This window comes from Manis pentadactyla, chromosome 3 (genome assembly GCF_030020395.1).
Source record: "Manis pentadactyla isolate mManPen7 chromosome 3, mManPen7.hap1, whole genome shotgun sequence".
In the NCBI taxonomy this organism is placed as follows: Eukaryota; Metazoa; Chordata; class Mammalia; order Pholidota; family Manidae; genus Manis; species Manis pentadactyla.
In genome coordinates this window covers 16,723,481-16,750,995 of record NC_080021.1, presented here as the reverse complement: position 1 = coordinate 16,750,995, position 27,515 = coordinate 16,723,481, and the positions used below count along the sequence as shown (strand labels likewise).

At 36.2% G+C, this 27,515-nt stretch overlaps 1 protein-coding gene across 1 annotated transcript in view; it reads left to right on the top strand.

Annotated features, from left to right (window-relative positions):
• Positions 1-27,515, top strand: part of LOC130682814 (serine/threonine-protein kinase TAO1-like) — a 187,297-nt gene that overhangs the window by 89,626 nt on the left and 70,156 nt on the right. The window contains exons 11-16 of the mRNA XM_057497752.1: positions 7,137-7,230; positions 8,772-8,853; positions 11,273-11,440; positions 13,294-13,497; positions 16,924-17,160; positions 25,183-25,311. Of these exons, the coding sequence (XP_057353735.1) occupies positions 7,137-7,230; positions 8,772-8,853; positions 11,273-11,440; positions 13,294-13,497; positions 16,924-17,160; positions 25,183-25,311 (914 nt within the window). The remainder of the gene's footprint in view (positions 1-7,136; positions 7,231-8,771; positions 8,854-11,272; positions 11,441-13,293; positions 13,498-16,923; positions 17,161-25,182; positions 25,312-27,515) is intronic.

Sequence of the window (27,515 nt, the reverse complement as noted above, 5' to 3'; positions counted from 1 at the left end):
GATGACAAGTGATGTGGAGCTTCTTTTCATGTGTCTGTTGGCCATCTGAATTTCTACTTTAGAGAGCTGTCTATTCAGCTCCTCTGCCCATTTTTTAATTGGATTATTTGCTTTTTGTTTGTTGAGGTGTGTGAGCTCTTTATATATTTTGGATGTCAACCCTTTATTGGATCTGTCATTTTCGAATATATTCTCCCATACTATAGGATACCTTTTTGTTCTATTGATAGTGTCCTTATCTATACAGAAGCTTTTCAGCTTGATATAGTCCTATTTGTTCATTTTTTACGTTTGTTTCCCTTGCCCGGGGAGCTATGTTCAAGAAGAGGTCACTCATGTTTATGTCAAGAGATTTTTGCCTATGTTTTTTTCTGAGAGTTTTATGGTTTCATGACTTACATTCAAGTCTTTGATCCATTTCGAATTTACTTTTGTGTATGGGGTTAGACAGAGATCCAGTTTCATTTTCTTACATGTAGCTGTCCAGTTTTGCCAGGACCATCTTTTGAAGAGACTGTCATTTCCCCATTGTATGTCCATGGCCCCTTTATCGAGTATTAGTTGACCATATATATTTGGGTTAATGTTTGGAGTCTCTGTTCTGTTCCATTGGTCTGTGGCTCTGTTCTTGTGCCAGTACCAAATTGTCTTGATTACTGTGGCTTTGTAGTAGAGCTTGAAGTTGGGGAGTGAGATCCCCCCAACTTTATTCTTCCTTCTCAGGATTGCTTTAGCTATTCGGGGTCTTTGGTGTTTCCATATGAATTTTTGAACTATTTGTTCCAGTTCATTGAAGAAAGCTGTTGGTAATTTGATAGAGATTCCGTCAAATCTGTATATTGCTTTGGGCAGGATGGCCATTTTGACGATATTAATTCTTCCTAGCCAAGAGCATGGGATGAGTTTCCATTCGTTAGTGACCTCTTTAATTTCTCTTAAGAGTGTCTTGTGGTTTTCAGGATATAGGTCTTTCACTTCCTTGGTTAGGTTTATTCCCAGGTATTTTATTCTTTTTGGTGCTACTGTGAATGGAATTGTCTTCCTGATTTCTCTTTCTATTACTTTATTGTTAGTGTATAGGAAAGATAGCTCTAGTAGATTCGGAGTGGAGACTTTAGGGTTTTTATGTACAATATCACGTCATCTGCAAATAGTGACAGTTTAACTTCTTCTTTACCAATCTGGATTCCTTGTATTTCTTTGTTTTGTCTGATTGCCTTGGCTAGGACCTCCAGTACTATGTTGAATAACAGTGGGGACAGTGGGCATCCCTGTCTTGTTCCCGATTGTAGAGGAAAAGCTTTCAGCTTCTTGCTGTTCAGTATGATGTTGGCTGTGGGTTTATCATATATGGCCTTTATTTTGTTGAGGTACTTGCCCTCTATACCCATTTTGTTGAAAGTTTTTATCATGAATGGATGATGAATTTTATCAAATGCGTTTTCAGCATCTATGGAGATGATCATGTGGTTTTTGTCTTTCTTTTTGTTGATGTGGTGGATGATGTTGATGGATTTTCAAATGTACCATCCTTGCATCCCTGGGATGAATCCCACTTGGTTGTGGTGTATGATCCTTTTGATATATTTTTGAATTCGGTTTGCTAATATTTTGTTGAGTATTTTTGCATCTACGTTCATCAGGGATATTGGTCTGTAATTTTCTTTTTTGGTGGGGTCTTTGCCTGGTTTTGGTATTAGGTGATGTTGGCTTCTTAGAATGGGTTTGGAAGTATTCCCTCTTCTATTTTGTGGAAAACTTTAAGGAGAATGGGTATTATGGCTTCTCTGTATGTCTGATAAAAATCCATCTGGCCTGCGGATTTTGTTCTTTGGTAGTTTTTTGATTATTGCTTCAATTTCATTGCTGGTAATTGGTCTGTTTAGATTTTCTGTTTCTTTCTGGGTCAGTCTTGGAAGGTTGTATTTTTCTAGGAAGTTGTCCATTTGTCCTAGGTTTCCCAGCTTGTTAGCATATAGGTTTTCATAGCAGTCTCTAATAATTCTTTGTATTTCTGTGGGGACTGTCGTGATTTTTCCTTTCTCCTTTCTGATTCTGTTGATTTGTGTTGACTCTCTTTTCCTCTTAATAAGTCTGGCTAGAGGCTTATCTATTTTGTTTATTTCCTCGAAGAACCAGCTCTTGGTTTCATTGATTTTTGCTATTGTTTTATTCTTCACAATTTTATTTATTTCTTCTCTGATCTTCATTATGTCCCTCCTTCTGCTGTCCTTGGGCCTCTTTTGTTCTTCTTTTTCCAATTTTGATATTTGTGACGTTAGACTATTCATTTGTGATTGTTCTTCCTTCTTTAAATATGCCTGCATTGCTATATACTTTCCTCTTAAGACTGCTTTTGCTGTATCCCACAGTAGTTGGGGCTTTGTGTTGTTGCTGTCGTTTGTTTTCATAATTTGCTGGATCTCCAGTTTGATTTGGTCATTGATCCACTGATTATTTAGGAGTGTGTTTTTAATCCTCCATGTGTTTGTGAGCCTTTTTGCTTTGTTTGTACAGTTTATTTCTAGTTTATGCCTTTGTGGTCTGAAAAGTTGGTAGGATTTCAATCTTTTGGAATTTACTGAGGCTCTTTTTGTGGCCTAGTATGTGGTCTATTCTGGAGAATGTTCCATGTGCACTTGAGAAGAATGTATATCCTGTTGCTTTTGGATGTAGAGTTCTGTAGATGTCTATTAGGTCCAACTGTTCTAGTGTGTTGTTCAGTGCCTCCGTGTCCTTACTTATTTTCTGTCTGGTGGATCTGTCCTTTGGAGTGAGTGGTGTGTTGAAGTCTCCCAAAATGAATGCATTGCATTCTATTTCCTCCTTTAATTCTGTTAGTATTTGTTTCACATATGTTGGTGCTCCTGTATTGGGTGCTTATATATTTATAATGGTTATATTCTCTTGTTGGACTGAGCCCTTTATCATTATGTAATGTCCTTCTTTATCTTTTGTTACTTTCTTTATTTTGAAGTCTATTTTGTCTGATACTAGTATTGCAACACCTGCTTTTTTCTCTCTGTTCTTTGCATGAAATATCTTTTTCCACCCCTTGACTTTAAGTCTGTGCATGTCTTTGGGTTTGAGGTGAGTCTCTTCTAAGCAGCATGTGGATGGGTCTTGCTTTTTTATCCATTCTATTACTCTGTGTCTTTTGATTGGTGCATTCCGTCCTCTTACATTTAGGGTGATTATTGAAACATATGTACTTATTGCCATTGCAGGCTTTAAGTTTCTGGTTACCAAAGTTTCAAGGTTAGCTTCTTTACTATCTTACTGTCTAACTTAACTCACTTATCGAGCTATTATAAACACGGTCTGAGGATTCTTTATTTCTCTCCCTTCTTATTCCTCCTCCTCCCTTCTTCATCTGTTGGGTGTTTTGTTCTGTGCTCTTTTTAGGAGTGCTTCCATCTAGAGCAGTCCGTGTAAGATGCTCTGTAGAGGTGGTTTGTGGGAGGCAAATTCCCTCAATTTTTGTTAGACTGGGAATTGTTTAGTCCCTCCTTCATATTTAAATGTAATCTTGCTGGATACAGTAATCTTTCTTCGAGGCCCTTCTGTTTCATTGCATTAAGCATATCATGCCATTCTCTTCTGGCCTGCAGGGTTTCTGTTGATAAGTCTGATGATAGCCTGATGGGTTTTCCTTTGTAGGTGACCTTTTTTTTTTTCTCTCTGGCTGCCTTTAATACTTTGTCCTTGTCTTTGATCTGTGCCATTTTAATTATTATGTGTCTTGTTGTTGCCCTCCTTGGATCCCTTTTCATGGGAGTTCTGTGTACCTCTGTGGTCTGAGAGACCGTTTTCTCCACTAGTTTGGGGAAGTTTTCAGCAATTATTCCTTCAAAGACACTTTCTATCTGTTTTTCTCTCTCTTCTTCTTCTGGTACCCCTGTAATGCGGATATTGTTCCATTTCTATTGGTCACTCAGTTCTCTTAAAATTCTTTCATTCCTGGAGATCCTTTTGTCTCTCTCTGCATCAGCTTCTATGCGTTCCTGTTGTCTGTTTTCTAGTCCATTAATGGTCTCTTGCATCTTGTCCATTCTGTTTTGAAGTCCTTCCAGAGCTTGTTTTATTTCTGTATTCTCCCTCCTTAGTTCTTGCATATTTCTCTGCAAGTCCATCAGCATGGTTATGACTTTTGTTTTGAATTCTTTTTCAGGAAGACTGGTTAAATCTATCCCCCCATGTTCCTTTTCAGGGGAAGATGTAGCAGATGTCAAAGCTGTCTGGGTTTGTCTTGTCTGGATGAAATTTTTTTGCGTTTTCTTGTTGATAGGTGCAGTGGTGAGCTATTGGATATCCTTCTGTCAGGTGGGAGAGCTAAGGCTTTCCACTTACTCCTGGCCTCTTTACTGGGACAACTGCGACCCCTAGTGGCTTGTGTTGGGTACTTGCGTGTAGACTGGGTCTCTCTCTCTTGCGCTGCCGGTATGGAGGAAGCTCCCTTGCTGTGGGAGTGGCCAGCCTCAGGCTGCTGCTATGCTGTGGTGGGGCCCTTTAGGAGTAATGGACGGGAGCTGTTTGGCTGTTTACCTCTGTGAGGGGTATTAGAGCTGTTTCCCAGGGTATTAGTGTGCCCGGAGTTCCCTGGAATTTGCAGCTGCTGGACTGTGACCCAGGATGCTTCCGTCCAGCTGTGGCATCCCTGTCCCTTTAAGACTTTCAAAAAGCACTCGCTTTTCGTTGTCACAGGGGTGCTGGCTTCGGGACCCACTCACAGGTCTTGCTGTCCTGTTTCCCTAGTTTCCAGCACTCCATGCATGCACTGTGTCTGCACTCTGGCCCGGATGGCTGGGGCTAGGTGTTCAGCAGTCCTGGGCTCCCTCTCCCTCCCCGCTCTGACTCGTCTCCTCCTGCCGGGAGCTGGGGTGAGGGGCGCTCGGGTCCCGCTGGGCCGGGGCTTGTATCTTACCCCTTTCACCAGGCGCTGGATTCTCGCAGGTGTGGATGTAGTCTGGCTGTTGTCCTGTGTCTTCTGGTCTCTCTTTTAGGATTAGTTGTATTTGTTGTATTTTCAAAAATATATATGTTTTTGGGAGGAGATTCCCACTGTCCTACTCACGCCGCCATCTTCAAACTACTCATTCTTAAAGCTGTTGGGAGGACAGTGTAAAGTAGGTGTCCATGTCACCTGCTGAGCCATGGTAGCCCGGCGTGGCGTGTCAGGGTCCTGTGAGGAGAGGAGGGAGTTCCCGCAGTCAGAATGCCGTGTATGTGGAAGCAGAACCTGTCCAGGGAGGGCGGCAGTCAAGTTTGGAGATTCAGAGTCGTGGTGGGGTAACCAAAGCATTCAGACCTGGAAGTAGCCCAGCATGGGGTGTCAGAGGCCAAGGAGCACGTCCACATTTGGGGGTGGGTCACCTGACACAGTGGCAGTGCCTGATTGAAAGGAAGGGGGCTTCCCTCCTGAGGGCTGATGAGGAGGGCCTCACTGCAGAAAGTGATCCAGTTTAGATGGGGTGTCAGAAACTGAGTGGATGAAGTGGACATTCACACTGTAGACAGGCTTGGAATGGGGTTTGAAAACTTGATGGGGAAAAGGGGAAAGGGTGGTGGCCAAGATGGGAGACTGGCTATGTACAGGGGCGAGTCATCAAATATATTAAGGATAATGAGAGTGAGGTTTCTTACTGTCAGAGAAGAGTGCTACAAATAATGGAAAGAGAAGGCTCGAATAAATAGTACTATAGCATTGGATTTGAGATATTGTAGTGAACTCAGTTGTTTTCAGTAAACAACTAAAGATATTTAATGTGCAAGTATGAATACAAATACATGAGGGACGTGTGTGTTCCCTTCCTTTGTCCACTGACAGGATCTAAGAGAAGTGACACGGGCAGTAGCAGTGAGCACACTGCCTGCCACAGCTCCTTGGAGCCGTGTCTACAGTAGGGAAAGCATAAGATGATCCTGGAACATCTTAGTGGGCCAGAGAGCAAGGAGCTGAGCAGGGAATGATGGAGCCATGCCGGAAAGGCAGAAGTCGGCTAAAATGATTCTCAACTGCTCAAAAATGAAATGATTTCAACATCAAAATAAATGATAGTAGCAGGTTATAAATTATTAAATGAAGAATCTAAATCTATACAATAAGAGAATAAAATGATCTTTATACAAAACAGAATATTTATATAGACTCAAGTATCTTTCACGAATACTTAATAGTTACAATGGAAAAAAGTGAAACTTCACCATGAAACCTTGTGGAATGGCCTTAAGTGATCAAAGTGAACACCATCAATGACAAGACAGTCTGAAACCATGGACCTGTTCTATAGGATCATCATAGAATACACTGAGAAAAGCGAGACACTTGCTTCCGTGATTTTCCTGCCAGAGATGTGGAAACTAAATTTAATAACAGCACAAAGCCAAACTGAGGGATATTTGAGAGTCAAAATTGTATGCTTGTGAATTGTCAAGGTTATGACTTCAACTGTCACCTTAAGACTAGAAAAAGAAGGGCGAATTCAATCCACAGTAAACAAAACAAAGAGACCCAGAAAAGATCAAAACAGAAATCAATTAAATAGAAAATGAAAACAATAGAGAAAAATCAATGAGATCACAAATTAGTTCTTTGGGAAAATTAATGAAATTAATAAACCTCTGGCTAGATGAAACAGAAAGAAGATACAAACAACCAATATCAGGAATGACAGGGGACATGACTCCAGATTTTACACATATTGAAAGGATTATAGGGATATTTTATGAACAATTTTATGTAAGTTTAAAACTTAGAAAAAATGGACAATTTCCTTTAAGGATGCAGATGGTTGAAGGTCATTTTTGCTACAAAGGACATTATTGGGACATTTGATTGAAACTACAGTGGAGCTTAAGGATTAGATAATAGTCATGTATTCATATTAATGGTCTGATTTAATGACTGTGTTAGGTTCTCTTAGAATGTTCTTGTTTATTGGAAAAATACACTATTTGGAGATGTTGTGCATCAGGGCTGCAATTTCCTCTCTATTGACTCACTTAACTAAGTTCTTTGAACTCTACTTGCAACTTTTTTCCTAATTTGGGGTTTATTTAAAAAAAAAAACTAACAGTGCTTCCATGCTCCTATATAACAGGCACATATTTAACAGGAAGTTTTCTTTCTTTTATAGCGGAAAGGGAGCCTCCTTTATTTGCTCTGAATGCAAAGCGTGCCTTAAAGCTCATTACCAGAAATAACCCCCCTACACTACAGTCTAATGAATGGTGAGTATGGCTGAGAGATATATTGTTCAACATGATAAAAATTAAATACTTTTTCATAATCTTATCAAAAGGATTTCATTTCAATGAGGTGAAGTGTATATAACCTGAAGAAATATTAAAATAGCTTAATTTTATCCTTACATCATGTTTATCCTTTATTATCTCTACTTTTCATAGCATGTATGTAACTCAGTTCAGAAATAAAAGATAGATGATCCTACATGGGAGCAAAAAGGATGGCTTTTGTATAAAAAGTAATATACTTTTTGTACCTTAGCGACACATACAACCCTGATTATATAATAAATAGCATGATTTAAACACTCATATTTTAAAACTGCAGTATATAGACTGCCACAACCTGTACAGATGTTTAATTGGGGAATGGTTTATAATTGATGTGATATAAACATATGTAAAAATAATTTGATAATTTATCAGAATTACCAGATAATTCATAATTTTTGGCTGATTCTAATTGTTATTTATTATTCTGAATGTGCTTTGATGTTGCATCTCCTAGTGCTTCTTTAATAATACTGTTATTCATGTAAGGAAGTTTGTTGAGAACAAATGGACAATTTTAGGAAAGAAGGATTTTTATCAGTGATAGAAAATTTTAATGGGAAAGTCTTCAGGTGTATCTAGCATTTGAAAAATTCTAGGGGACTACCTACTATACTTAACAAATACTTTAATATTCACAAGTAAGATGCATAAATTAGCAATAATTTATTTTTTATCATTACATTATTAAGGCAAGTTCACAGGTCTTTGCTGCTTCTGTAGAGATGTTTTGAAGAAATCTTGGCTCAGAGTTTATTATGGTACATCTGAATAATAAATACACGAAACACAGGCTGTCTACACTGGTTGATACTTTGGGGATTCAAAAAAGAATTCTTGTATAAAAGAATTAAATCTTATTTGAATATTGATGACAAACATTGATGGAATATTTTTTACTTACTGCCTTCCTGAACTCTCATCAGTGACACTATATAATAGTATGTTACAGAATTCTACTTTTTAAAAAAATTTTACTGTTTTCTGGAACTTTTGTCCATTTGCTCAAGGACACTAAATACTTAGGTTTAAAAATTGTTATTTCCAAAACAAATAGCGTGATGTTCTGAAACATGCTATATGGAAGATGATCCAAGGGTCAAGCAAGAAAGAGACGTGGCTAGAGAAAAGAAAAAAAAATACTAAGAAGCATATTATCTTAGATTTGAATGCAAAAAGGAAAATGATTGACTTCCCTAATTTACCGCAAGGTAGAATGAGTTGTGATACTTCAGTATGTGAGAGCAGGATTTTAAAATAATGTGTGCAAATCTATCTTTCGAAAATGGTAAAGATTCATTAGTTGCTTTGCATAGCTTTTTATAGACTTACATGATGAAATATATAGTGTGTTGTGTCTGCTTTCTTTTTATTATTTCTATTCTCCCTCCCACCCATAGGGACATGCCTTGATTTGTAGATGTGTTTTTAAAGGAAATAGCAATATGTTCACTTAATACTTTCCTTTACAATAGGTCCAGTTCTTTTCACAACTTTGTAGAGGCTTGCCTCCAGAAAAACCCTAAAGATCGCCCTACATCAAAGACACTTTTAAAGGTCAGTTCTACTCTGTTATGTACACCTAAGAAATTATTTTAAAGAATGTGTTTTATCCTTCTTTGATTCCGAATCAGTGTTAAGTACGCTGTACTGGGTTTTGCTAAAATACTAATTTCATAATAGCATTCTTTCTTGGAAATTTTCTTAGTTGCTAAATTTTTCGTTTGTTTTTCAAAATTAACTGCTTTTACCATGTCTGAATAGAATATATAGTTAAATATTCAATATAGTAGTACTAAATTACTTGATTTTTATATGTGCAAGAATATATTCATGAGTTACAACTACAAATTTTAACTCACGTGGAACAATGTCATTTCAGAGGTGGCAAAGCATAGTTTAACTTTGGATTTAATTTTTGTATCTACCATACTTTATATATCGATCTGTCCTATATAAAGTAATATGAAAGGAAGAGAAATGATGTGTAATACATTTACATAAATACCTTGGGAGAAAAGAGATTTCAAAAGAACTGTTAAAAATGGATATCACATTTTTATTTCCTTTTGAGAAATATGTTTTTCTAACTTAGCAGTGAAAATATTTTAAAAGTAATGTGAATTCTATTCATTTTTCAATAGGTTTGGTTATCTAATTTAAATAAATTATTAGTATATGCTTTCTGTTCTCAAAAATGTTTTCATTTTGAGGTTGACATCTTATTGATAGCAATAATAGTATTGTTCAATTTAATATAGTTCTTAAAAACATCTAGATAAGGCATTAGTGAGTAGCAGTTGACTATCTTTTTGTGACCCTAAGGAATTTTGTGGATTTTTCACGAGAAAATTAGACTTTCAGCATGAATGTTTTAGAATTTCAAAGAAGTTCAGTTTATTCTCACCAACACGCAGTTCAATATGCAAGGCTATTGAAAGGATCATGTACATATTCAGTAGGGTTATTTGCAACTACAGTATGTAGAAGAGCAGTATAAAGTTTCAGTAACACTTAGGGAATTCTAGTCCCTAAGCACACTTACAGTCTCAAATGAAAGCCCAAAAACTAGGTATTCACAATAGCAACAAAAGGTTTAGTATAGCTATGAATTATGTAAGTGAAAAACAAGCAGGATCCATTTGTAGAAAACTATTAAATAACTTAGAATTACAAGATATATTATTTTTGGATAAAAAAGACCAAATATTATAAATAGTGGTACATACCAAGCTAAGGTTCAGGAAAAGGAAGAATGTGACTGGCTTCTTACATTTGCCTAATGAAGGCAAAAGAAGCTCTTTTGGTAATAACCCAACCCACCAGGAGTGGATACTTGACCTTGGGTGATCCCAAACGTGCATATGTATTCATGTACCTGGTCCATTTTGTATATTGACATTATTGGAAGTGATAGGAAGAATCTGTCAAGTGCATCCTTCCCTTTGGCCTAATCACATTTCTGTTGCAGTCTGTCATAAGGAAAAAAAATAAAATGGAAAAAAGTGACTTACTGTATGAAGCTATTTATCTCAGAATGAAAAATTGAAAATAATTATCCAGAATTAGAGTAATGCTTATGTAATTTTGGCATGAACATTTGATGAAATTATCTGTAGGCATTATGAGTTGAAATAACATAATACTTACAGCAATAAAAAGAGAATAATATATAGTTACAACTCTTCAGAGAAGAAATAAATTTGAGCTAATAAAGGAGGTAAAAGTCTTAAAAGAATTCATGATCATCTCCTGAACTCCAGTGCACAAGTCATCTTTCTGCAATCTGTGTGCTAACTACAAAACAAAATCTATACATGGAAAATTTCTGAGAAGAAATAAATACCCAAAAAATACCAAATGTAACAATGATAATCTTATAGTTCAATTGTTCTTTCTACTTTTCTGTATTGGATAATGTTAAGCTTTATTAAATATTAATGGTAAAAATCACTAATGCATAACGTCTTTTAATCAACTGCTAGTGTTTTATGAAGTTTCATTTAAGCAACATAAAGAACCCATTATACCCAAGTAGTATGTTATGTAATTCACCATCAGTATATACATTCCTGTTGAAATCTAATGTAATTCAGAACTGATAGTGTCTCCGCTATGAAACCAGTTCTAAGAATTTGTAAGCGTTTACTTAGGGCTCTATTTGGACTTAATTCTTCATGCTTACTTAGACTCTGATTATTTCAACTCTGCCTTTTCATTTGGCCAACAAAGGTGCCATGTTCAAAGTTTTCGTAAAAAGTACAGGGGAAGTTATGTAGGCACAGAGTGTATACATGTAAATTAAATTTTATAAATTAAGAAGTAAAAAGCATAGCAGAATTAGATAACTATAGATTACATGCATTATCTATAATTATTTAGGATAGTAACTCTAGGGTCCAAGAAGGGATTCATTTGATCTGAATGAAAAAATATATAGGTCTCAACCTGACTTTTGCCTTCTACTCTTAACCAGCACCCATTTCTTCTTCGGGAGCGTCCTACAACAGTGTTAGCAGATCTCCTTCAAAGGGCAAAGGAAGAAAAAAACGGAGTGCTGGACAATCTGCGCAATCGAAAGACGAAGAAGGTCCTTTCCCAGGAGGCACATAAAGGGCCAGCGGTAGAAGCACAGGAAGAAAAGGTAATAACTTAGAAACGGCTCAAGTATTGGGGTCTCCTTATTGGCTTCTTTCCTTATGGAACTTTTCTTGCCAAGAATCTTTTATATCATTGGTTTCCAGATTGTGTCTTCACAGTGATTCTCTAAGGTCCCAGGTGGAGAAAAAGGTTTTGCATTCTTTAAACGAACCTCTTGGTAGTGTACATTAGCTAGAAAGCTCTGTGAAGTCTTTCATGAGAGAAACCTGTTCAACTTTTATTTAATCTCGTCCCTCTCAAAATTCTGGTCTACTGAACACTTTTTTGCCTGATTGTCTGATGGCATGGGACACGCTTTTGGAAGTATTTGAAATTACAGGCTTTGGAAGTTGACGGTGCTCACAGAGAAGTCAGTAGAATTACCAACCATTCTCCTTGTCTTGTTTATTGTATAAACCTTTCCCCCAGTGCCTTTTGTGTAATGTTTGACATATGTTTATTAAATTGGAAATTTCTTGCTTTTTAAAAAATAACTAAATAAATAAATAAAATAAACATGTGACTTAGCTAAATTTATCCTGGGGGAAAAAAATTACCGAGCATTCTTATTCTGTTACTAAGAACACTTCATTCTTTTCAGTTGTATATAGGGATTCATTCCTCTACATGGTTCTAAAATACTCATTTCATAGGTGAGGAAAGTAATGCTCAGAGTGGTTAACTAACTTACTGTAGAAGCATATGGGTTCGGATTCATGTATTACTCTTGAGACCGAGTTGTTTCCAAGTTGCCATATTTCCAAATTTGCAGTAGAAATGTTACAGAACTTCCTCAAAGGAAAATATAAAGCTTATGATTTGTGGAGCTATCTTTTTTAGTCTAAGTATTTTCTGTTTTCTTCTTTGCTCATGTCCCAATGTCAAAGCTTTGATTCTTTTTTATTGCTTTCTATTGAGAAAGATCCTTGCATTCTGAAAACAGGAGTAGTAGTTACTTTTCTTTTTAATAACACTACATAATTAATGAACTATAAAATAGAAGACTTTCTTACATACAGTTTTGGTATTTTTTATATTGTTTTTTAGTTCTAACAGTAGTCACTAGAAAATTGGGGCTACTTTAGGTATATGAAATGCTTTAGTAAAGTGAAATTAATAAAATTCTAATGTCATTAAACATTAGAATAACAGCAACTTTTTAAGGCTGTGGATGTAAGAAAGGATCCTCCATATTCCATGGGTCTGTATTTATTATTATTCTGCCTATCTTAAAGAGGTTTGGTATGGTAAGACTATAATATTGGTGCCCGGATACCAAAGCTTGCCGGGTTTCTTGGGAAGAACAGTCTTCCAGTTATGATTAAATATATATACAATTTTTAATTTTACATAAAAATAGATAGGAATTAATATTAAATTACTTAGTGGAAGAAGTTTAGGCTAAAGACTGTATTCTGAGAAGAAAAGAAATATAAAAGGCTTCAATAAAAAATAACTAAAAGGGATGTTTATAGGATTAAGAAAAAGTTTGGGGTTTTTTTTCACCATTGGAATCATTGAGAAATGAGCAGCATCTCTGTGTATACCCCATGAGATGTGTAGCAGAAATGGATTTCAAAGTAATGTCAAAAATTTTAGAAAAAGACTACACTTTGGAAATAAGTCTGATTAACTTTTTCACAGAGTTGGTTTGGCTTTTTGGTATTTACTCGTTGGTCACATTTTTAATCTGTCAACTAACAACTGATAAACTTTCTGGTCTTGGCAAATACAAGGAATTTCTCAAAATCGACCACTAACATTCTGAAGACTGTGTGTGCCAAGCGGTGTGCTAGGTGCTAATAATCAAGAATTCAGGAGATAAAGATATTTGAATCTAATACTCCTTTCCCTCAGGACCAAGATCACGGTGTTGGACAGGCAGGAGCAGTGCACAATATTGGAAGTCATCAGTCTGTTCCCCGTATGTGCAGCAGGACCAGGAGTCAAAGCGGTGGGGTTGACATTCTTCAGGATGCCTCGGGTAACAAGGATGAGCTACCCGTGATGGAGGGAATCGAAACAATTACGTCTAATGATTCTGCCATCCGTTCAAGACCTGTGAGTATTTGGATTTCAGTGAAAAAAATTTCAACTTTGGTAACTAATTTTCCTAGTCTGGTTAGTTTAAGAGTTTGGGTTTTTTTTCTTTGATGTATCAGAAGTTTGGAACATAATTTAGGCAACTTATTTTAAAATGGCAAAAGGCTTTTTAATTCCCAGTTTAATGTCTGCATTTAGGAGACATGTTTTGAGAATGCAAAAAGAATATTTTTAAAATCTTAGAATAAATAAATAAATAAATAAATACCACATAATGTATTATTTGAAGTTACTTAGATGAAAACGAAGGTATTTAAAAATAGTAAGTATACAACATGATATTAATGATAATGGTTGCCTTTGGGACATGGAGAAAGTTTTAAGGTGGGTGATGATGAAAAGTGTTTTTTGCATTTTCCATAATGTTTACATTTAAAAAATAAAACTGGGTGTAATTGTAGAAAATTACATCTTCTCAGTTTGGGAAATGTGGATGTTTGCTACACTTTCACATGTAAGATTTTAAATTTTATTGAAAACATTGGGAGGTCAGGTAACTCCTTTTCACAATTGATAAGAATGCTTCCTTTTTAACTTCACTGCTTTCAGTATTACCAAAAGTTACTCGGCACAATAGCTAAAAGATGGAAACAACCCAAGTGTTCATAAACACATGAATGGATAAACAAACCATAGTATGTATATATATATATATACACACAATGGTATATTATTCAGCTGTGAAAAGGAACGGTGTTCTAATATATGCTACAATGTGAGTGAACCTTGAAAAAATGATAAATGATATAAGCCAGACACAAAAGGAAAAATATTATTAGAATTCCACTTATAGGAAATATCTAAAATAGGCAAATTCATAGAAAGTAGGTTAGAGGTTGCTAAGGGACAAGTGGAAGATGAAATAAATACTTTTATTTATTATTTTATCATTTTGGTGTCATTAATGTACAATTACCTGAGCAACACTATGGTTACTAGACTCCCCCTATTACAGTCCTCCCCCAGTACAGTCACTGTCCATCAGCATACTTAGATGCTACAAACATGTATATGTCTTTGAACATGATGTTTTAATTTCTGTGACAAATACATAGGATAAAATGGCTGAGTCATAGGGCATATGTATGTTTAACTTTCATAAGAAACATACAGGTATTCTATCTCAGATATGTCCTGCAAATATTTTTTTCTCCATCTGTGATAAATCAAAATTTTTAGTTTTAAAATCCAATTCAAACAACCCACTAAAAATGAGTAAAGGCCATGAAAAAGCTAAAAAGTTTTCCTCTAAAATCAGGACTAAGACAAGGATGCCTACTCACAACACTTTTATTCAACAGACTATTGGAACTCCTAGCTACATTATCAGGCAAGAAAAAGAAATAAAAGGCATCCACACTACTAAGGAAGAAGTGAAATTGTCATTGTTTGGAGATGACCTGATACTAAATAAAAAAAGCCCTAAAGACTCCACCAAAAAACTATTCAAATTAATATATAAACTATACCTCAGTTTTAAAAAATGTGTTAAAGACTTGAATAGACACTTATCCAGAGAATATATACAAATGGCCAACAGCACATGAAAAAATACTCAATATAATTAGTCATTAGGGAAACGCAAATCAAAACTACAATGAGTACCACCTTACAGCCACTAAGATGGCCAGTTATTTTTTGGTTGTTGTTGGTAAGGTATCATTGATATACAATCTTATGAAGGTTTCACATGCGCAATACTGGTTTCTACATTTACCCATACTATTTCCCACCTAACACCCCATTGAAGTCACTGTCCATCAGCATAGTAAGATGCTATAGAATCACTGCTTGTCTTCTCTGAGCTATTACTGCCTTCCCTGTTTTCCCCCTCTACACTATGTGTACTAATCATAATGCTCCTTAGTCCTCTTCTCCTTTCCCTTTGGTAACTGCTAGTCCCTTCTTGGACTCTGTGAGTCTGGTGCTGTTTTGTTAGATGGCTAGCTATTTAAAGAGAAAAACAAAAACAAAGATGGAAAATAACAACTAGGGAGCACATAGAGAAATTGGAACTCTTGCTGTGTATTGCTGGTAAGAATGTAAAATATCAGCTGCTGTGGTAAATAGTTGATGATTTCTCAAAAAGTTAAACATAGCGTTCCCCATGACTCAGCAATTCTACTCCTAGTTATATACCCAAAACAATTGAAAGGAGGTACTTAAACAAATGCATATACACAAATGTTCATAAAAGCAGTATTCACAATAGCCAAAAGGTGGAAACAACACAGAGGTCCAGCGACAAATAAATAGATAAACAAATGAGCGTATGTGCATACAGTGGAATATTATTCAGCTACAAAAAGAAACAAAGTACTGTTACATCCTACACAATATGGATGAACCTTGGAAACATGCTAGGTGAAAGAAGCCAGACACAACAGGTCACATGTTATATGAAACATCCAAAATAGGTAAATCCATAGACAGAAAATAGATTGGTGGTTACCAGAAGGGGAGCTTAGAGAGCAACTGATTAAAACATACAGGGTTTTCTTCTGAAGTATTATATATGTTTTGTAACCAGATACAGGCAGTCTTGCAGAACATCACGAATATACTAAATACTACTGAATTGTTTACTTTAAATCATTAATCATACATTATGTGAATTTTGTCTCTAAGAATCCAGTTTGTACATTTTTTTCTTTACAATGGGGCAGTGGTTGCAGAATATCATGAATATACTAAATGCTACTGAATTGTTCACTTTCAATGATTATCTTACATTATCTAAATTTTGCCTCTATTCACGAATCCAGTTTGTACATTTTTTTCATTATAATCAGTGTTTTTTGTGTTGTACCCAAGAAATATTTGCTGACCCCAAGGTCATGACAATATTCTGTGTTTTCCTCTGCTCCGTGATTCTGGATTTCAGGTTTAGGTCAAGAGACTCTTTTCAAATTAATTTCTGTGTATTGCATGATTAAGCATTTATTTATTTATTTTGAATACAGAGAACCAGTTGTTACAGCAGGATTTGTTAAAAACACTTTCCTTTCCTCTTTGAATTAACTTGACTTTTTGGTAGCAAATCAATTGACTGAATATATGTCGGTCCGTTTCCAGATTTTTCTGTGTTCCTTTGCTCTATTCAGCCTGTCCTTATACCAATACCACACTGTTTTAATTATTGAAGTTTACATCTACCAACTTTTTATCCCCCCTCAAAATTTTGGCTATTGTAGGTCCTTTAAATTCCCATTTAAATTTTAGAACCAACTATCTTGTCTGCTTCTTGAGATGAAATTTTATTAGAAGCTGTTGAGTGGGATCTCCTACATGAATTACCTACTTAGTTGATAGTAGACTGGTCTAAGATGGTTTTGAAAGAAAAAAGTTTTGCTTTACTTCATTCTTTCCTCTCCATTGTTGTAGGTTACAAGTGAAATGCCAGAACATGAGCAGGAAAGTCAGCTCAGAGAACAAATGTCTGGCTGTAAGAGAATGACAGAGCAACATCAGAAACAGCTCATGAATCTGGAAAAAAAGTTAAAGGCTGAGATGGATGAGCATCGCCTCAGATTAGAGAAAGACCTTGAAACTCAGCGTAACACCTTCGCTGTAAAAATGAAGAAGCTTCTCAAGAAACACCAGGCGGCAGTGGAAAAAGAGGTAGCTGACCAGTGTTACTAATGTGTTTATTCTCCCTTGTGACTATTTCAAAATTAACCAAGATGGCATTTTGATGTTAGGGTATCTGTTCCCCAGAACTAGCAAATCAATTGGGGAAAGGGAGAAATATTTATATAATAGGTAAAATATCAAGTGCTGAGTCGGGAACGAGTAGATATGGAATTATGTCCTGATAACTTGATACTTTTATCATGTAACAGTGGTTAAGTCAGGTAGATCAGATTAAACATGACGATGTGAGAGGTGAGAGAGAGGCCTCCTCTCAAAACCACATATAATACGAAAATATAGTTAATACAACTAACCCTAAAAGATCGACAGGAAAGAAGGCAGCACAAGACTGCTTACACCTGGAGAAAAGAACAGACCTCAAAAAGGGTAACATACCAAAGCCATGATCTGGGGGGACCCATGCACTTCTCCCACCCCAGCTCACTGGCAGAAGGAAGAGAAATGGAGTGGAGATGGGGTGGAGGCCTAGGACTGCTGAACACCCAGCCCTGGAGATCTGCTGTGGGAGCAAGAACCTATATTGCATGGTGCTCGAGATTAGTGGGGTTGGAAAGCTAAGACAGGAGGAATAGTTGGACAGACTGAGATTCCAGCTGTTGTGGAAAACAGGGATTCACATCCAGCTGCTCTGGGACAAAAGAAAGGCAGGCAGTATGAGAGACTTCCTAACAGTGAGATGGCTACTAAATGGGCAAGGATTGCACAGGGCTTGCTGCTCAGGAGAAAGGACAGGTAGACAAAATTGTCCAGATTCACTCTGCCCAGCAGGTTGGAAACTTTTCAGGAACTTCAGGCACTCCATCCCCCTGGCTGGCTACAGAGCTCCGAAGCCTTCCACCATGATATGCAGCCTGCTGCACCTTCTGGCAGGCTGGCACTGGCTTACAAACCAGCTGCTCCTGCCCTGGTGTCAGTCCAGCCAGAGGGAGGTCCTGCCTACAGCAGCTACAAATGCAAGGCATAGAGGGTTACACCTGTGTGTTCAGCTGACTAGTCTGGCTGTGGAGAGATGCACAGTAGCCGGGAAGCAGGAAACAGCTCTTCCCAACCCCCAGTCACCAGTGTCGCTCTGCTGAGACCCTGACATCACTCCATTGGCTAAGTAACTCCAGGGAGTACGCCTTCAGGGTCCTAGAGGGTGCCACATACAAATATGAAATGCCAGAGGAACCTGGTTAAACCAAAATCTACAAAACACCAGAAAAGAGGTCAAGTGAAAATGAACTCATCAATCTTCCTAAAAGAGATTTTTTAAAAATCATAAGCACATCCATGTAGGTACAGAAAAATGCTCAAGGATGCAGGAACGAATCCAGAACAGAGATCCATTCATTACGGAATACAATGCGGGGATTTAAAAGCAGATTAGATATGGTGGAGGAGACGATAAATGAAAAAAAATTAAAGAAGAGGAATGCAAAGAAGCTGAGGCACAGACAAAAAGATCTCTAGGAATGAAAGAATATTGAGAGAACTGTGTGACCAATCAAAACGGAACAATATTCATATTATGGGGGTATCAGAAGAAGAAGAGAATGGAAAAGGGAAAGTGTCTTTGAGGAGGTAATTGCTGAAAACTTCCCCAATCTGGGGAAGGAGATAGTCTCTCAGGCCATGGAGGTGCACAGATCTCCCAACACAAGGGACCCAAGGAAGACAACACCAAAATATATAATAATTAAAGTGGCAAAGATCAAGGATAAGGAGAAAATATTAAAAGAAGCCAGAGAGAGAGAAAAGATCACATACAGAGGAAAACCCATCAGGCTATCATCAGACTTCTCAGCAGAAAACTTACAGGCCAGAAAGGAGTGGCATGATATATTTAATGCAATGAAACAGAAGCAAGAATACCCTACCTGCAAGATTATCATTTACCATTGAAGGAGGGATCAAACAATTTCCAGATAAGCAAAAGCTGAGAGTATTTACCTCCCACAAACTGTCTCTGCAATGTATCTTGGATGGACTGCTGTGGATGGAAGTGTTCCTAAGGCTAAATAGCTGTCACCAGAGGTAATAAAACCACATTAAGGAAAGCAGAACAATTAATTACTAAGCAAATGCAAAATTAAACCAACTATCCCAAAGTAGCTTAAGGGATAGACAAAGAGTACAGAATCTGTTACTTAATATATAAACAATGGAGGAGGAGAAAAAAGAGAATCTTTAGATTGTGTTTGTAATAGCACACTAAGTGAGCTTAGACTCTTAGATAGTAAGGAAGTTTCCCTTGAACCTTCGGTAACCATGAATCTAAAGCCTGCAATGGCAATAAGTACATACCTATTGATAATCACCCTAAATGTAAATGGACTGAATGCACCAATCAAAAGACATAGGGCAATAGAATGGATAAAAAAGCAAGACCCATCCCTATGCCACTTAAAAGAGATTCACATCAAACCCAGAGACATACACAGACTAAAAGTGAAGGGATGGAAAAAGATATTTCATGAAAACAATAGGGAGAAAAAGCAGGAGTTACCATACTTGTATCAGACAAAATAGACTTCAAAACAAAGAAAGCCACAGGAGCAAAGGAGGACATTACATAATGATAAAGGGGTCAGTCCAACAAGACGATATAACCATTATAAATACCTATGCACCCAACACAGGAGCCCCTACATATGTGAAACAAATACTAACAGAATTAAAAGAGGAAATAGAATGCAATGCATTCATTTTAGGAGACTTCAACACACCACTCACTCCAAAGTACAGATCAACCAGACAGAAAATAAGTAAGGAAACAGAGGCACTGAACAACACATTAGAACAGATGGACCTAACAGATATCTACAGAATGCTCCACCCAAAAGCCGCAGGATACACATTCTTCTCAGGTGCACATGGAACGTTTTCAAGAATAGATTATATACTAGACTACAAAAAAGAATGTCAGTAAATACAAAAATATTGAAATTGAACCAACCAGCTTCTCAGACCACAAAGGTATGAAACTGGAAATAAGTTACTTAAAGAAAATGAAAAGACCCACAAACCCATGGAGGCTTAACAACATGCTCCTAAATAGTCACTGGATCAGTGACCAAATAAAAACAGATCAAGCAATGCAAAATCTGTGGGATGCAGCTAGGGCTGTGCTAAGAGGGAAGTATATTGCAATACAGGCCTGCCTCAGGAAAGAAGAGAAATCCGATATGAACAGTCTAAACTCACAATTAACAAAACTAGAAAAAGCAGAACAAATGAGGCCCAAAGTCAGTAGAAGAGGGACATAATAAAGATTAGAGCAGGCTTAAATAAAATCGAGAAGAATAAAACATAGAATCAATGAAAGCAGGAGCTGGTTCTTTGAGAAAATAAGCAAAATAGAAAAAACCCTAGCCAGACTTACCAAGAAAAAAAGAGTGTCTAGAAATGAGAAAGGAGAAATCACTATGGGCACTACGGAAATACAAAGAATTGTTAGAGAATATGGTGAAAAATTGTATGCTGAGAAACTTGATGACCCAGAAGGAGTGTACAGTCTTTCAAGAAAAGTACAACCTTCCTTGGCAGACCCAGAAAGCAACAGAAAATCTGAACAGATCAATTACCTGTAGCAAAACTGAATTGGTAATAAAAATCTACCTAAAAATAAAACTCTTGGACCAGATGGCTTCACTGCTGAATTTTATCAGACATTTAGTGAAGACCTAATACCCATCCTCCTTAAAGCTTTCCAAAAAGTAGACAAGGAGGGAATACTTCCACCCTCATTCTATGAGGCCAGCATCACTGTAATTCCAAAATTAGGCAAATACACCACAAAAAAAGAAAATTCTAGACCAATATCTCTGGTGAACATAGGTGCAAAAACACTCAACAAAATCATAGTAAAAAATATATCAAACAGATCGTCTATCATGATCAAGTACAATTTATTCCAGGGGTGAAAGGATGGTACAACATTTGAAAATCCATCAGCATCATCCACCACATTAACTAAAATAAGGACAAAAAGCACATGATCATCTCCATAGAAGCAGAAAAAGCACTCGACAAAATTCAACATCCATTCATGGTAAAGAATATCAAGAAAATGAGTATAGAGGGCAAGTACCTCAACATAGTAAAGGCCATATATGACAAACCCAAAGCCAACATCATACTTAACAGTGAGAAGCTGAAAGCTTTTCCTCTAAGTCAGGAACAAGAGAAGGATGCCCACTCTTTCCACTTTTATTCAACATTGTACTAGTGGTCTTAGCTGCAGCAATCAGACAACACAAAGAAATAAAAGGCATCCAGATTGGTAAAGAAGAAGTTAAACTGTCACTGTTTGCAGATGACATGATATTATACATAAAAAATCTTAAAGAATCCACCCCTAAACTACTAGTACTAAGAACTGAATTCAGCAAGGTGACAGGATACAAAATAAATACACAGAAATCTCTTGCATTCCTATACACTAATGATGAACTAGCAGAAAGAGAAATTAGGAAAACAATTCCATTCCCAACTGCATCAAAAAGAATAAAATGCCTAGGGATAAACCTAACGAAGGAAGTGAAAGACCTATACACTGAAAACTACAAGACATTTAAGAAAAAGAAGATACTAATGAATGGAAATAACATCCCTTGCTCATGGATAGGAATAATTAATATTGTCAAAATGGCCATCCTGCCTGAAGCAATCTACCGATTCAGTGCAATCCCTATCAAAATGCCAACAGCATTTTTCAGTGAACTAGATCAAATAGTTCTAAAATTCATATGGAACCACAGAAGACCCCAAGTAGCCAAAGCAATCATGAGAACGAAGAATAAAGCAGGGGGCGGATTATCCTCCCCAACTGCAACCTCTACTGCAAAGGCAATTTGGTACTGGCACAAGAAAAGACCCAAAGACCAATAGAACAGGGTAGGGATCCCAGTTATAAACCCAAGCAAATGTGGTTAATTAATATACCATAATGGAGCCATGGACATACAATGGGGAAATGACAGCATCTTCAACAACTGGTGTTGGCAAAACTGGACAGCTACATGCAAGAGAATGAAACTGGATTATTGTCTAACCCCATACACAAAAGTAAATTCAAAATGGATCAAAGACCTGAATGTAAGTCATGAAACCATAAAACTCTTAGAAGACAACATATGCAAAATCTCTTGAATATAAACATGAGCAACTTTTTCCTGGATGCATCTCCTTGGGCAAGGGAAACAAAAGCAAAAATGAACAAATGGGACTACATCAAGCTTTTCTGTACAGCAAAAGACACCATCTGGAGAACAAAAAGGCATCCTACTGTATGGGAGAATATATTTGTAAACAACATATCCGACAAGTGATTAACATCCAAAATATGTAAAGCGTTCACATGCCTCAACACCCAAAAAAGCAAATAACCCAATTAAAAAATGATCACAGGATATGAACAGACGCTTCTCCAAAGAAGAAATTCAGATGGCCCAGAGGCACTTGAAAAGATGTTCCATATCACTAATTATCAGGGAAATGCAAATTAAAAGCACAATGAGATATCACCTCATACCATTTAGCATGGCCAACATTGAAAAGACTAGGAACAACAAATGGTGGCTAGAATGCAGAGGAAGGGGATCCCTCCTACACTGCCGGTGGGAATGTAAACTAGTTCAACCATTGTGGATAGCAATATGGAGGTTCCTCAAAAAACTAAAAATTGAAATTGCATTTGACCCACGAATCCACTCGTAGGAATTTACCCAGAGAAAAAAAGTTGTCAGATTCAAGAAGACATATGCACTCCTATGTTTATCACAGCACTATTTACAATAGCCAAGATACGGAAGCAACCTAAGTGTCCATCAGTAAATGGATGGATAAAGAAGAAGTGGTACATATGCACAATGGAATACTATTCAGCCATAAGAAAGAAACAAATCCTACCATTTGCAGCAACATGGATGTAGCTAGACGGTATTACGCTCAGTGAAATAAGTTAGGGAGAGAAAGACAAGTACCAAATGATTTCCCTTATTTGTGGAGTATAACAATGAAGCAAAACTGAAGGAACAAAGCAGCAGACTCACAAACTCCAAGAAGGAACTAGCGGTTACCAAAGGGGAGGGGTGCGGGAGGGTGGTTGAGGAGGGAGGGAGAAGGGCATTGAGGGCTATTACGATCAGTACACATGGTGTTGGGGGGATCATGGGGACAGTGTAGCACAGAAAAGACATGTAGTGATGTGGCATCTTAGAACACCGATGGGCAGTGACTGCAATGGGGTATGGGGGGAACTCGATGATATATGTGGGTGAATGTAGTAACCACATTATTTTTCATGTGAAACCATCATAAGAGTGTATATCAAAGATACCTTCATGAAAAAAAAAGTCATTAAGTATTCTGTTCTAGGCCGTGGGTACTTTGGTTATCTGAGAAGTTTGGTAAATCAGTTAGTAGGTGTTTTAGGTGTCAAAAAAACATTCATCATTCTCTATGTACTTTTTGGAAACCTTAAATTTATAGTAGCATTTTTATATCAGAAGAATTGAAGAGTACTGTAATATACAGAGAATGTTAAATTAAGAGGAATTAAGAGGGTTTCAGATTCAGATTTAGCCCATTTGTTTACTACAAATAAGTATCATTCTACTGTATGATAAAGGTGTAATTTTTAGGAGTCTTTTGTGAAAACTGGTTTCTAATTTCCTTGGTGTCCCATTAGTTTCAATTTATTTTGATAATCACAGTTGTCAAGTAAAATGTAAACTTCTCAATAAATTTACACCGTATCTTCAAATATGTCTGGCTAGTCTGCCCTGGGGCATTTATAGCTACCCTGTTCACCCTTCCCTGCAAAGAAAAGAAGAATCACTCTCTCACAGGAACAGAGAATTTAGCAAAATAATTTCTGGTGTAAATGAACTCTTTGATTTTGAAATAATTTGGTGAAAGAATGTAGAAATATTTAGAATCCTGTTTGGTGTTGTACTTTCTTGAATACTTTGTAAAGAGGTAGATACTAACTTTTTTAGGAAAGGAATTCATGAAACAGGATGTACAATATGATTTTAGATTTGTTTTATATATTTATATCAATATCTATACATGCCTAGAAAAAATTAGGAAGGGTATGCACCAAAATGTTTATATTGGTCATCTCTGGGTGGTAAAATCATGCAAGATTTTTCTTCTTTGTGTTTTTCTGTATTTCCTAAATGTTCTACAATGGATATGTATAGTTCACCCTCGAATAACATAGGTTTGAACTGCACAGGCCCATTTATACACACTTTTTTTTCAATAAAGGTCTTGGAAAATGTTTTGGGAGACAGTTTAAAAGATCATTTTCTTTTTTCTAGCTTTATTGTAAGAATACAGTATAGAATTTATACAACATACAGAATATGTGTGAATATCTGTTCATGTTGTTAGTAAGGCTGCCAGTCAGCAGTATGCTTTTAGTAGTTAAGTTTTTGGGGAATGAAAAGTTATAGGAGGATTTTTTTACTCTGTTGGGAGTCAGCACCCCTAATCCCCACGTTGTTTAAGGGTCAACTATTGCATGTATCATCAGAAATAAAATAATAATATACAGGTATTTAATATTTAACATTTTCATATTATTTAAAATACAAATTAAAAGTCAGGGTTTAATTTGAAGATGAACGTATTACATTGTTTAATACACAAGTCAAGCTAGATAAAAGGTCATAACTTAATTACATTTGTTTTGTTTTATTAGTGGGGGGTGTCGGGCAGCATACTCCACTTAAATGGGGGAAAAAAGGTGAAAACACTGACCCTGTAAAAGATCAGCATTTTAAAGATGAGTTCCATTTTAGTGGTTCTCTGAAATTCAAATCATAAGGGTACTGAGTAATACTTGTTAATAATTTATTGGATATTCTTGTTTTGGTAATGATTATACTGATTTTATAATCTTAGGTGGGAGGAAATATCCTTGCTAATGTGTATTAAACTGCTGCTTTGAAGCTTATCTACTTAGCTAATTTGATCCATTTAAAAATTTTCCTATAGGCTAAAGTGATGTGCAACGAGGTGAAAAAATTTCAGCAGCGTATCCAGGCTGAGCAGAAGAAAGAACTGGATAGCCTTTTGAAGACCCAGAAGAGAGAATACAAACTTCGAAAGGAACAGCTTAAGGAGGTATTTACTTTATAAAAATTTTCAAGCCACTTACCTGCTTACTGGTTATATCCAATATTGATCTACTCATAGAACCATTAAGATAAATTTTTCTTTTGTTTGTGGCCACTAACAATATATCAGTTTAAGTGAGGACATTGATTATAACCTATTACTTTTCAATGGCTGAGATCCTCAGTTGAGTGGGATCTAAAAAGAGTGATCTCTTGAAAATGTGAATTATTTTATAAAGCTGTTATTTAGTAGCTTTCCTAAGCACTTCTTAAGTAATTGAGTCACTAGAAATAAAAATATTTTAGCTGTGAAAAAGAACCGTACATCTCTTCCTTTAAAAGTAAATCATACCTTCTTACTTTGGGCTCAGATTACAATAATTTGTTCTTATTCTGATTTTAACACAGAAGAAGGATAAGAGGCATTTCTTCTCATCCCATTTTCTTTAATAGGAAAGCATGCTAATTATGTCGTTATGGCTACAGGATTTCATGTGTGTTTGCCCTTTATGTGCTGCTTTCTTGAACTTATTTTTATCGCAGATCTAGTCTAACTGTGAGGAAAGCCATGTTGTCCTAAGGCAATTTCTGAAAGGGGATTATTATTCAAGATAGTGGTCAGGACAGGAAAATGGTATGTGTCAACTATAGCATATTTATTATATTGCAGAGAATATAAATCAGCCATCTTTTGTAGGTATAAGATGATTTTTCAGAGACTATTGACCTTATGGTTCTTCGTCTGTTATTCAAGAAAGAAACCAATTCTTTATTACTTTTGTGGATAAAATACTCAAACACATAAATATAAAAAGCACATAAACTTGTAGTTCTCAACTTAAGAATGTCAATGAGAAGACAGGGATAATACAAGCATATACAGAATCACTTGGCTATGTTTTTCAAAATTTTTTGCCAAGGAAATTTCCTACCTACAAAGACTATAGTATGTCCCTTCCTCTATACTGATAATCATTCTAAATGAACACACACACACACACACACACACACACACACGCAGACACAAAACTACCTTCTAACAGAAAACGAACTTATTAGTTAGACTATGAATTATATGCTTAAAGGATTATCTAAAACAACATATTCATTTATAAAACTAAAACCTGATTTCACTAGGAAACAACAATAGAACTGCATTTTGTTGTATATTTATTTGCAGTTGGGAATCCTACTTACCATCTTTTCAAATCCCATGTTCTAGTATTGAGTTTAGCTTTTAGATTATAGTAATGGGAATACATAGCAGGTTATATTCTTTAAAGTTGGAAAAATCTTATCAATGAACCTCACTCGGCAGGGTATATATAGCAAGGCTTTGTGCCACCAATGTCCTTAATAAGACTTATATGTCTAATTATAGGTCAAATTCCTAAACACAAAAAAAGCACTATACCAAAGAGATTATGATTATTTTATCAAGATTAGTTTATCTATGTGCTAATAATTACATGGACTAAAAATTTCAGTCCATCAGTCTGTAAAAGAGGGTGTAAACTGGGGAAGTCTTGGTGGGTGGGGAATTTCCTTGGCAAAAGATTTTGAAAAACATAGTCAAATGATTCTTTGTGTATTGATTTTTATGTGTTTGAATATCTTATCAATGAAAGTAATGAATAATTGGTTTCTTTCTTGAACAACAGATGAAGAACCATAGGTTAACAGTCTCTAAAAAATCATCTTAGACCTAGGAATGATGGCTGATTTATATTCTCTGCAAGGTTGATGCATTTTAGGTTGCAATATGCTAGTATTAATTAGCATCCTCGGGTTTGCATCATTGAATGTATTGTCAATATTCTCATCTTGTCCAGTATAAATACATTTTTTTTTAGGTAGTTTGTGAGATGATATTTAAAATGCTGTAGAAAAACATTGGTCTTGCCTTCAGTGGTTATAATGCTGAATATTAAATCTATTCTAAAAGGTCTCTATTTTCCTTTGGTTTTGTTGATTTTCCATTTAATTTCCGGTCTTTTATACTGAACCCATCCTTAACTTTGCCAAAAACTTAGTATTTCTATTGTTGAAACCAAGAAGTGAGACCTATCTATATTTTAACCTTAATTTTAATTCAAGTGTGATTTTTACTTGAAAGCACTGTCTTCTTCCCCTTTTTGGAAGGACTTTAAAGAAAGATGTTTTACTTCATTTACCAATCATTGCGTGCTTTCAAAGCTATGAGCCGTCCGA